Source organism: Neltuma alba, unplaced genomic scaffold, assembly GCF_004799145.2.
Source record: "Neltuma alba isolate B1F8T4 unplaced genomic scaffold, ASM479914v2 tig00004266_pilon, whole genome shotgun sequence".
In the NCBI taxonomy this organism is placed as follows: domain Eukaryota; kingdom Viridiplantae; phylum Streptophyta; class Magnoliopsida; order Fabales; family Fabaceae; genus Neltuma; species Neltuma alba.
In genome coordinates this window covers 51741-64931 of record NW_021633627.1, presented here as the reverse complement: position 1 = coordinate 64931, position 13191 = coordinate 51741, and the positions used below count along the sequence as shown (strand labels likewise).

General features: G+C 35.7%; 1 protein-coding gene and 1 pseudogene across 1 annotated transcript; both read right to left on the bottom strand.

Annotated features, from left to right (window-relative positions):
* Nucleotides 1-1054: 1054 nt before the first annotated feature.
* On the bottom strand, nt 1055-7277 carry LOC114744105 (protein MRG1-like; annotated as a pseudogene).
* A 3811-nt stretch (nt 7278-11088) lies between these two features.
* LOC114744094 (PAMP-induced secreted peptide 2-like) lies at nt 11089-11836 on the bottom strand. Its single transcript, XM_028932277.1, has one exon. The coding sequence runs from the start codon at nt 11726-11728 to the stop codon at nt 11390-11392; it is 339 nt and encodes a 112-aa protein (XP_028788110.1). The 5' UTR covers nt 11729-11836; the 3' UTR covers nt 11089-11389.
* Between the last annotated feature and the right edge of the window lie 1355 nt (nt 11837-13191).

Sequence of the window (13191 nt, the reverse complement as noted above, 5' to 3'; positions counted from 1 at the left end):
GAATTGGTGGTTGGATTTTTCTTTCAATAAATATAAAATATTAAAAAAAATGAAAGGATGAATTACTAGACCTTCAAAGGTCCAATTTCAGTTCTTAGTTTTCACTGAAAAATCTTTGCACGGATTTCCTAGAGCACCATCCTCAAGGAGAACCGTAGAAGTCACTTCATTCACTAATAACATGCTTTCTTACTCGTAAGGGCATAAGACGATGAATTTTCTTTATCTTTTCAATTCCTTTCTATCCTTATGCCAAAGAAAATACTATCTCCGGTTCTAATTATAAAAGCTAGTTTACTAATTTCAAGAGATTAAAGAAGTAAGTTAATTAGTTATTTGCAAAATAATATATATTGTTTTTCTAAAATATCCTTACTAATTAAGTTTATTGATTAGAACTACTATTATTAGAAAGTCTATTTTGAAAAAATATATATAAAAATATAGTCTTATAATTAGAACTAAAATAAAAATCAAACAAGATTTTATATTAAGAACGAGTAGTATAACAATAACCAACTGTATTTCGCTTCAAAAATGTATTGCTCATATGAATTGCATAATATCATCGTGCTCTGTTAGTATCCAAATTTTTAATAAATTAATAAAATCAAAAAAAATTTGTTCATACGACTTAAAATTATTTGTTCTGCCCTTTTCACTAGCTCTTCAACAACTTTCTTTGTATGTATAGCCCTAGTCACATCACAAGTCCAAATAATTGCCTCTAAACTTCCACGGGTGATCCTTATCCGTGTGGTCTATTCCTCAAATTAAAAGACAATACATTTTTTTCTTTCGTTTTTTGAATAAAATAGAAAAATAGGAAGACTGCCCTAACCTTAGTAAGCTAAGCTCAGATCTCAACTCACCTAAATTTTTTAAAAAAAAAAATAAACAGAAAATTAGACTAGTTAAATGATAACGGCAACAATAGAACACCCATGCCTCTCGACCCCTGCACTAAGTAAATAAATTAATAAAATAATACATATGATGGTTCATGTCAGAAATTTGAGGTCTTGGACCCTACAAAATCGTCCTGTCAACTAAGCCCACTCTTTTGGGCCAGGCCCCACAATGATCGAAACCAAGGAAAATCTAGCAGAATTATAGTGAAAATCGCCTCCTTTTTTTTTTTAGGGTGGTTTTTTGGGGGGATGGGTGGTTGGAGGAAGTCGGGACACACACCGGCTTGATGACATTTTGTTGATTTACACCCTTCCCAAGAGCAATGTGTCATTCCCAAGCATTCTTCCTAATAGAAGACAAAAATGCCTTGCCCGAACTCATTCACGAGAGGAAATCAAACTTGATTCCTGCAATGTGAAAGAGGCGCTCCCTATATCGCAGCCCATCTGCCGACTGCCATCACTATCAATGCACATAAACGAACACATCTAATGAGCCACAAGCACCTCAACTATCAAATGAATTTCAGTCGTATGATAGCATTGGCCAAATTACTGTGTGAATTCTGAAAGACTAAAGAATGAATTGACAACGACTGTTACAACAACAATGGGGTAGTTTGTCCAGGGAATCGCAGGATATATATATATATATATATATAACATTACAAACTGCCGTTGATCATGAAAAATACGAAAAATGTGATCCAAAAGGATTCATCACTACCTCTCATTCGTCTTTCCCCTTTCCTTTTCCTTCAGAAACCTTTATGCCATCATATGCCGAAAGAAAGAAAGTACTTTGATTTTTCTGCAAAAATCTGCAACGAACTTATTTATCAAAACCGACAGCAATAAAATTATGAAATCCTGAAAGAAGCATACCCGTGAAATAAAATGTTCCCTCCCAAGTTTGATAGAAACATGTCTCTTTTCGCCCCACATCCCAAGAGCAAAGAAAATGAAGTAAATTAAACTATGACCTTGAGGGCATATTTCTTCAACACTGACTTGATAAACACTAAAAAGGTCCCATAATCACCTTGTACATGCATATTAGTTATCAAGACAAGACATCCAAATTCACTAGAGGTAAATCATTTTTCCTTTCTATGTGTCTGTGTATACATATGTAATGATCCACAACCTATCCTATTAGTATAATAAACCTCTCAAACTACTAGTCATAAAGAGAGATCTGGATCAGTTTTAGAAACAGCTAATGTCAATGACATTTTTCCCTTACATAAAATTCTTAAATCCTTACATAAATAGGCACCTGACACCGACTTGCTCCCCCAGGAAAGAAAGTCAAAAGGAAAGGAAAATGCTAGAACTTGCACGTAGACTTTTAAAACTGAAAAATTTTTATACCCACAGTTGACAAGCAGTGAAATCTTGTGCTTGGAGGTCAAAAGCAGCGCCAAAAGATTATAATGATGAGAAATAATATGTATTAGTCTTTAAATCATTATTAAGCTCAGCAGCAATGGGGTATGCATCTTTCATCGAGGATTCAGAACAACGGTATTAATGAGCTGGGTTTAGTTACTTGAGAAAGTCGAGTAACTTCTGCTGCAGGTGATTCAGTGTTTCCTCCTCAATATTCACATATGCCAAGAGCTCAGGTAACTTAACTGCAACCACCAGAATATAAATGAAAATTTTGAGGAAATAGATTTTTTTTTGGGGGGGAGGGGGGGGGGGGAGGGGGGAATTGTCCAGCGCACAGATCACAAGTCATGACTGTTAAAATGCTATAATAAGTGAGGCTGTGATGACAATATACAAGATGTATTCACTAAAATGATGCCATCACCAGACTAGAATAGAAATATGAGATTTATGGGGATATATATTCTCGGTGCAACCACCCAGCAAAGATTCCATGTTTACGAGTGTCAAAATTGGACACTTCCACAAAATAAGAGCAGAAAATAATTACTGACACTAAATTAAAAGATCACCTAATAAAGAAGAGAAAAAGGTAAATCATATTCTAAAAGAAGAGGCAAAAATACAATTTTGCATGTGTGCATATATGAACAGTCCACTGTCCTCCACAAATTTTAAAGCAGCATGAAGTTATGAATGTACCAAAGAGACGCAATAAATGTTCAGCTCCGTATATATGATGGTGAAACATGAACATTATCAACAACTGCTTCATTATACTGCTTCTGTTCTTTCTTGTACAAGAGCATCATAGGCAACGCTTTATCAAAATAACACCTAATTCCTTTCAGAATTTCCCCAATTGAATCAGCCACCCTGCATCAGAGAGGTAAATTAAGCATACTTCATCATTAGTGTGATTGAGGTGTCCAGAACTTACATCTCAGAGAGTCAAGTTAAAGCCAATTGCAAGAGAAGAAAGTGAAAACAGAATACATAGCCAGGCAAGAAGAAAAGGGAGGTTTAGATGTATCAATAATATATAAGAATCTTACATGCCATCCTCTTTGACCTGTATTCAAGATACTTTGTCAAAATTTCATCAACAGTTGGTGAACGAGGAAGTTTCACAAGCTGTAGGACAAGATCGGCATAAGATTCTAATCTTTCATACCTTAAGAAAGAGCAATAATGTAATTGAACAGTAAAAAAATCAGCTGTCACATCAGAATTTGAACAACATTATCCACAAATCTTTAAACCACAATGAGAAGCTCAGGAATGCATGGCAACTATAGTAACTTTTTAGATTGGTGAACTTTCACCAAGCAATTCAAACTTGACTTAAAGTGGTCCTTCACAAAGCATCATCTTTCTCCAACTTGAATTAAATTTTAGCATAAATGGTTCTCCGCTGTTAGATATTATGAAATTGTTTGTGGCCATTCATTCATTGGCTTGAGCTTTTGGGTTGAAATAATCTTTGATGGTTTTCAATTTAAGACGGGCAGCTATGACATGATTAGGACCTTAGACTACCAGTGTGTGAAGCATCTATTTAATTTGCATGGAAACAAATAAATCACAAGGATACTTGGATTCCGAGCACTAACCCCTTTTTGAGTTTGTATTTAGCATTTAGGATGATATGCATGAAATGCAAATTTACCGTTCAAATATTTACTTATCTTGATATGTCATCAATTAATTAAGGTGGTTTTAAGTTGCACGGCTGAAATTTGCTGAAGTGTGAGCTTCTGATACATTGTTCTCACTAGTACAAAACTTGTTGGTAGTGCTGTAAGAAGAAGGGAATTCTAATCTGTTCTAGTGCACTATCTTTCCTCATTTTGTTTGAAGAATCATCAATATCAATATTAATGTAAAACCGATGGTAGCTCTCCCTAATCACAAGCCATAAACAATGCAGCTAATTCTCAAGCTTTAATAATGCATGGTATGGACCTCAAATACTTTCTATGTACCTTGTCCTGCTGAGAAACAAATCCCAATCATCAACAAGTTGTTTTTTTAAGGTTGCCGGAATTTGAATCTTGACTAGCTTTTCAACGGAGACACTGCCCTTCTGACAATTAGAAAAACACAATTAGCTGAATATTTTGAAATAGAGTGATGGCATCAAACCAACAGACAGATATCTGGTATCTTGGAGAAAATGAAAATGAAAAGAATTTTGACCCTAATTCATAAATTCATCAATGCTCCTTCAAAAATTCTCAGATTTATTATACTATTTCTATCATTGTAAAATACATAGAAGAGGAAACTACATTTGACCTTAGAAATCCTAATTACAAAATCAGCATATGATTTCTTTTTTTGGGGGTAAGAGTAATAATAAATGTATATGAAAGGTGAAATGCAATTTCCCCATGTAAAATTTCTTTTGGGGTAAGAGGAATCTATGAGTGTAATTAAGGAGAGAATGCAAACCAGACCTCAACTCCTGAATCATTCTTTCGCTTCTTCCCCTTAGGCACTGCATGAAATTAGACAAATTAGACTTATACAACTATGCTATGTGGTGCACGCACGATACTAACATGTTTTCTCCCAACTTAATGAATCAACGAACAATATTGCATCAAACAAGCCAATTGTAAGAGGCCTAACTTGTAAACTACTGCATTTGAAAAGAAGAAAACCATAGTAATATTACTGAATAGTATTATTAGAATGCATAAAAGATGAGTAAAGAAAAGGAAAATGAAACAAAATTTACTATATACCATTAGTCTTGATGTCTTCTTTATCCACTTTTGCATCTAAAGAATACAAAGCAAACATAGAATTATCAAGAAAACAAAAAGGAAGAATTCAAAGTATAATCTAGCCAGCAGTTCAGGAAATAGAGATTTCTTCCTGTATGCTTCTGCATAATAAAAAGGGTAATCCTCAAGGAAATGTAAGCCTTTTTTACCGGTAGAATTTTTGGCCTTAGCTTGAGCTGAACGCCCTGACTTGACATTCTTGTCTACACCTTGTTTTTTGTCAAGAGCCTGCTGTTTCAGGACATTCTCTTCAGTATGTTTCATTAAACGGTCCTCACCACCCATTCGTCCCAACTGTTAGAAAGATGTTTAATCCATGATAATGATTCGGTGCTCCCTTTTAAAAGTCATAATTATCAATGATAGCAAATATCTATGGTGAAATAAGTAACAAACATAATGATTCTCTCTTGTCTACATAGACGAATCAATACAGGCTGTTTCAAAATACAATGTTAGAAAAGTTATGTCGCCTCATGACTGCTTTGGTTGCCATTCAACATAACAGGTACAACAATAACAATATGAAACTAACACAAGCTGAAAGTTTCAGGCCTTATCACTAACAACGAAGGCAATCTGCACCTCCACAATTTGAAAACTGAACTTGAAATGAAATCAAGGTAAGTTAAGGCACTCACTTTTTGTTCCATCCCTGCAAAATAGAAACCAGTGAAGCAAACAGAAGTTAATAGCATAATACGAAATCCATTCAAAATTCTACTATTAATTGATTCAAGCTTTCAACTATAAAGCTGAAATGAAACATTACATGAAACTAAAACTAAAGAAGACTCCACATAAGAGATTATATATACAAACAAGTTGAGTTCTGGAAACAAGATCTATCGGTGGGGGGAGGGATTATTTTGGAAGAACTTACAGGTAGTGAACAAAATATCTCCATTCATTCTTTCGAATCTCAGCTTTTTGTACCTAATTATCATAGAACACAGTAAATTGGGTCAATACTACCGGAAGGTAAAAGAAAAGAATATAAAATAAAATAAAATAAAAAAACACTTCATCTGCTGAGGCTTCACATTTCATGCATACAAAAGAAGATTAGAAGACATGAGAGGAAGAACCCTGGATATATCTTCATTATTCGTGTTACAGCAACCCTTAAATTTCATACTAGTCAAAACTTGAACGTTGATTGAACAATCTCAGGGCTAAGCAAATAATAATCAATCACAAACATATCAGATTAAGCATGATAATTTGCTTCATATCTATATTTGGAACAGAACTTTCAAAGGAATGATTTAATTTAAAAATTAGCGAGATGTACCTACTGAAGAGAGAAGTTAAAGTAAAGCCTCCACTATTATAGACAAACCAACTAGCTGTTAGATTATAATAACAAAGATTCTTAACATTATTCCCATGTTTGCAGCAATGGGGAGCCACGATCCCTTAACAACTGAATAATCATTCTTTTAATAGAATAAAAACATAAGTATGCTGTCTTAGAAATTAGAAAGGCATTAGAATTACTGCAAATGGAAGTGGATGAAGCATAAACACATCAAAAAGGAGCTGCGTCTGTCTGACACAAGCCAAGCATCTTATATCAGATACGATGTAGCGACTTAAATTACATATGGACAAATTTTGTTATTTCCATATCCATGCTTGTTTGAGACACCAAAATGATAACAATCTATTAATGTCATTCGAAGCCGATCTTTTACAGGGAAACTGTTCATTCATTAAAACTCAATGTGAACAGCGATAATTGGTCATTTGGAAATCATTCAATCAGCATTCTTATCAAAACCTGTCTTCCAGTGCCTATAATTGAGGAAAGTGTAGCACTTCTAGTTTCAACAACTTCTTAACGACAGCCTTCAGAGAAAACCACAATTACGTAGAAAAAGTTGTTTCTCAGTTAACAACCGAACGCTCGAAGCAAAGCCACACTCAGTGGAGCCGATAATTCCATGAAAAAAAGAACAAAGCGAGCAGGCAGATCAAAATGATAAGGGAGAAAATGTAAAATGAATTTGCAAGCTGCAAAGGAAAGTGATGGGTACCTTTGCTTCGTAGATGCGAGGGCCATGATAGGCAAGTACTTTCTCGCCCTCGGAGAGTACAGGCTAGAATTAGAAGGCGGAGTATTGCCGCCGGATGTGTCGCCGTCGGTCGTGGAGTCGTCCTTCGACGAGTTTCCCATGTTCGAGCGAGCTGGAGAGAGGAACGCTTCAGCGTGTGGAAGCTCGAAGTTGAAAGGTGATGTCCTTTTCGCCGTGAAATCCACTGGCTCCAACCAGCGCGCCTTATTGCAGATTTCGGGGGGAGTCGGAGAGTCACAGTGACAAAATGAACAGAAATCATTAGCGGTTATGGACCCCATCTGTTTCATCTCACGACCGTTTTATTTTGGGCTTTCATCAAGCCCAATAAGAAGCCCAAATAAATTTAAGCAATATTCCAGCGGGAGTCTCTACTTTTTCGTCTTTTTCACCAGCCTAGCAAAATTGGCTCCCGCCAATTTGCAAATCCTATCAGTTGATGACTATTGTGAGTTGTGAGTTTAACTTTGTCAGTCTGTAGCATATTTTAATTTGGAAAATGTCCGCATTTTATATAAAATAAATTCGAAATTAGTAAATTCTTTACACGTCGTATGGAACATTTCATGTTTTACCTTCCAGATCAGATTGTTCACATGCTGACATATCTGCATCAGTCATGTGCATAATCTTCCTGTCATTCTTCGGAACTAATTCTTGTGCTGCCGTTGCGTCTCTTTCCAATTGGACTCATCTTCAGTAATTGAGTTTTCGCAGAGAGGTGGTCTTCATACCAAACATAGAAGCGAGAGCGAATTAATGGAGAACAAGACTCGATTTTCTCACATACGTGTACTATATATTACTGTAAGATTGAGCAGATATTATGTGGTCCCTGAAGGGATAAATTATGGAGGAGCAAAGAGCAATTAGTTACTTTTTCCGATTCATTTTGTAACCTCCAATAACTACTTTATGTGAGTTAAAAAAATTTTAGTCATTTATTATAAAATCTTAAAATTATCATCAATATAATGAAAGTTATTAGTTACTTCGAAGGGATGTTTGGTAGAATATAACACTTTAAACAAAAGCACGTACGTCATATTAATAAAGAACATGTCCGAGATCCATATGATGAGTAATGGAGGGAGGATTTGATACAGAGTTCTTAATAACAGAAGTTAGCATCGCAGAACTTCTCCTTATTCTAGTTAACCACAATAGCCTTCTTTGAAGTGCATAAGAAGTTTTTTTTTTTTTTTTTTAACTGCAGACGTTTTCAGAAGCTCCGAGAAAGAAACGGTGAAACGAGTATTATACTCTAGTATGTGTAATGATGGTGGTTTTTTGAAGTGACCTATGGAAGAGAAGCGGGTGAGCTTCGATTTATTTATTGCAATATATTTAACAATACGTAGGGAAATAAGTGGCAAGACACCTATGAATCTGATGACCGATGCCATTCAAGTGAACGAACATTATATTGGGTTATAATTAAAGAGCATCAAAAGTACACATATGAATGAAATAAAAAAAGAAGTGGTGGACAATCTTAAGCTAGCCAGCCAACCAATGGCTTGTTTAAGCTAGTGTCCCTGACCAGGACTGGGCCCATTATCCATAAGCCTTCGGACATGACTTGTAGAATCTGCAAACTTGTTTCCAAGATTCAAACCCTCAAGGACAGCTTCATGAGAGTTGTTATTACTAACACTATGATCTAACCTCGAGATAATGAAGGGCCTGGCCTCCGACTTGGAGCTAAAGAACAGGAGGAGAAGCAGAAGCAAGAAGGTCGAGAACTTGGCAAGTATTCCTATCGCCATGCCGGCGACGTGGGATATTAGTTTGTGTGTGCGCGTGCGCATATAATGATACTGAATGCTAGCTGAGAATGTCTTAGACACACATATATATATATATATATATATGAGATTTTTTTTTTGAAGAGCCAAAGCACATTATGTACTGTATACACGTGTTTTATGTGAGGGGCTGGAGGCTGAATATATATACACATGGTTAGGTTCCAACGTTCAACAGAATGAATGGAAAATGCCGGAGGTTGCATGTGAATCGGAAATAACGAGGAAGGTTCGCGGGTTAGAAATCAAGGAAACAAATTATAGTAATTAGTAGTGGAGACCGCTTGATTCGTATTGTCGTGTTTCTGTACTAATGAGAATTGCCTGACCAGTCTAAGCAAGATCTGACCGAAGCATCTCTCTCTTTCGCACTCTATTGTGCAAGATCGTGAGGCGCCCATTGGTCCTCCTTTTCTCTTAATTTCTATATAATTTAGTTACGTTGAGTATCTAATTTGGCAAATTACTCTTTCAGTTCTTAATACAAGACCCATTTAACTAATTTGATTAAATTAAAGAAGTTAGGTAAGTTAGTTAATTATAAGAAAATTGACACATTTTTCTTAAAACATCATAATCATCTTTCTTAATACCCCCTCTCTCTTTTACTTAATTATGGTTGAGGGAGTATCTATAGGGGTAATTTAGAGAAAATTGATAAATATGAGAAATGGGTCTTATATTTAGGACCAAAACTAACTCAAAAATTGGGTCCTATATTAAGGACCGGAAGAGTATATTATATACTTACGTTCTTTTTTCTTTTCTTTACAATATACATGTGTATATATATATCCGTGGTGGCTTTGCTTTTTCTACGTGCAAATAAAAACAGGAGAACTATCGATCGGACCGAAAGCAATTAAGTTTGGCAATAGAGGAAAGACGTTTCAAAACTTGCTTACGGTGAACGTCAAATTGATTAAGATAGGGCCATCGAAAACTGTTAAACTGGTGAATGGTAGAATCTAATACTTTGACTTTCCAACCGTGCATCACGACTACTCTGATCCTGGTATTGCCGAAAAGATCGCACATCAGGAATTCACGGATAGCTTCACGTGGCTGCGGTCCAAGAGAAGGAAGACCGTGGCTAGAGATTAAACATACACTCCATTCACTTCAAAATATAAGCTAAAATTTACTGGAGGGGTTTGTTTTTTTTATAAGATAATATTCACTTTTATCTAAGCATTTAATGAGTTTTTTTTAATTTTACCTCACATATATTCTTTTTATTTTTTGATTCATTTATTGCATCTTTTACTTATTCTTTTCATTAATAAGGGCATTTTTGGAAAAAAAAATTTATGCCTTACATATTTATTGTTTTGAATTGATTTTAACTAATTTCTTGATAAACGTAAGTGGATAAAGTTTAGTTTATATTTTGAATCGGAAGGAGTATAATGGAGTGATACAAATTGGAATAAAATGTAAATAAGCCTAGTTTGAACTTGTTTGGTAATTAAAATCGAAAAATGTTTTCCTCCCCACATGAATCTATTAAATTCACTGTTAAATCGGCTACTCACAAGGTCAAGATTTAGAGATAATAAATATTAGTGCACGTTTTTTGAAGGAAAGTTGAAAGGGTCAACGCGTTAAATCTAATAATTAATTCAATCCATTAAATCTTGTCGGGTCAAGGTTCGGTAACAGAAATTATCACGGGACGATCTCGTCATCACTTAGCTTCGAGCTAGCTCCGTTTGATATGCGTCTCTCATGTGCTGAAATTAAAGTTCATAGCCGTTTAGGAAATAAAACATCTAAGTTTTGTCTTTCACAAAATTAAGTAAAATAAAATATCTAAGTTTAGCTGTTCGCAATATATGCACATGTAGGTTTTGCTACCTCTTGATTATAATTAAATCAAAATGAATATTCCACCAATACCGCGTGCTGGTAAATAACTTCATATCCTTATCGAGAGATCGACGTTTATTTATAGCTGGTTAATTAATTAATCCACGAAAATTTGACTTTATATGTATTCAATTCTCATATAATTTATTTGTTATAGTATTTTTTTCCCCAGCGTTTCAATCAAAGTATTTGGTGCATACATATATACATAGGATTCGCATGCATTTTTGTGGCATGAAATTATTTTCTTATTCATCGTATCCGGACGTACTATGAAAATTACATCATAACATAAGCTCTGCAGTTTGCACGCAGAACATCAGCGTGGCTGCAAAGTTACAAAATTAACAGAGAAAACAAAAACTACATTTAATTCAAACAGTAGACAATCACGTTTTTGTTCTTAACATAACATATGAAAAAAGAACTAAAAAACCAAATTGGTGGATATATAGCGAAATAATGTATATAAAGGAATGAAGGAATCAATTAATCTGCAAATTGCCTGGTAATTAGATGGTGCAGCTGGCAACTGGCTAGTGCCCTTGGCCGGGGCTAGGACCAGACTCCTTAACATCCCCAAAGGTCCGGCTGTTGGTAAACTTGTGTCCTTGTCCTCCAGAGCTAGGACCCGAGTTCTTGATCCCTCCCAAAGTCTCAGAGTTGGTGAACTTGTGTCCCTCACCAGGGCCGCTTGGCCCTGATTGCTTCATTGATCCCAGAGACAACCAATCAAACACATCCAGGTCCTCCCTAATTCCTGTGTTCACTTCCCTAGTGATGCTCAAAGGCCGAGCTTCTGATAGTGTGAAGACAGTGTTCACCAACAGAAACAGAACCAAGAGGCCCTGAACTCTGAGCACTGCGGTTGTCATGCTTTTAAGTTGGAAGATAAATAAGGCTCGAGAGTACAAAAACAATGCTCGAAATTGAAGGCAAGATAGAGAGATAGAGAGAGAAATAAAGTGTCTGATGTTTTAATTAGAGTTGTGAAGGACATGGAGACACTTAGATCCAGGAATCCCTTAAATAGGATTGGCCTGCATGAAGTTAAGAGTGGAAGGTGAGTCAGGTTGGTTTGACTCATGCATATTCCAACGATAAGGCTTGAAAATCCATTGCCATATTCAAACCCAATTTGAATAGATTGATCATATTCTCGGGGAGGAAGCAGCCGAGGAGGTTTCTGAAAGTCCTTGAAATATATATATATATATATTTATTTGACTGCGGACAGTTATCTAACTCCCTGGGAGTATCTACTAAAACATGGAATTGATCGAGGAAGAAGACAGAGGAAGGGTTACGTGTCCATATGGGATAGGTTGAGTTTCCGTTGGTACCCACGGCATCAGTGAATTCATCGGAAAAGTTGAAGCGCGCGAGGCGCTCCAAGATGAAGACCGAAGACTAAATACGTGACGTCACTTGAGTTTGAACATCAGGATATGAAAGTGGTGGTTGATTTATTGGGGCAGCATGTTGTGACCAGTCAAAATAATTAAAAGACGTCGCCTGTGTGACTGTGTGTATGATGGCCGATCAATGGGCGCAAGCAGGACGAAAGTTCGTAGCCAGTGAGAAATAACAATACAACTTTTATTTTGGAAGCCGAGATGGCAGATTAATGCCAAGTTTTGCTCGCCTTAAGATTTCATGCTATAATTAGAGCCACAAAGCTAGATCGTGTCTACTAATAACTCAATATGCCCATATAGTATTATATTAAAAAGAACATGCGCCACTGGTAAGTCGCTTTCATTTGAGGAGTCGAAGTCTCAAAAGCCATCGCATTTCTTTTTGTTATGTGTACAAGTATACAATCACGACAGATGAAGATATATAAGACTAAATAAAGTATTCAAAATTATAGTCAAATTCAAATTGTCATCACATGCCGGCAGCCTCTTATTTTGAAGAGTACGTATGTTGTATTTTTCCTGCTTTTCCTTCTTTCGGTTGGGGGAAAACAAATTAAAAATTCAATTTGTATTGTAACTGACTAACTTCTTATTAGAACATTTTTTGAGGACAAAAAGGGGTGCTTTTTTATTTTATTTTATTCTGTGCTGCTGTACGACTATATTCGGCCTCAATAAGCATGAGCTATGACGATTTCACTGACGTTGGCCCAGCGTCTGTCCATAACTTGCACCCTTCCATACAAGTAAAGTTCTTTTGGGGGAGCTATAGTAATAAAGTGATAAAAAGAACTGTGATTTCACAAACAAACTGTGTTGCTGTGTCGAAGTACAGAGACTAAGAAAAATAATCAAGAAAGAAATTTTAATTAAATTAAAGAAAAGAACGTACTTTAATGATGGTAATTAAGTTTCGT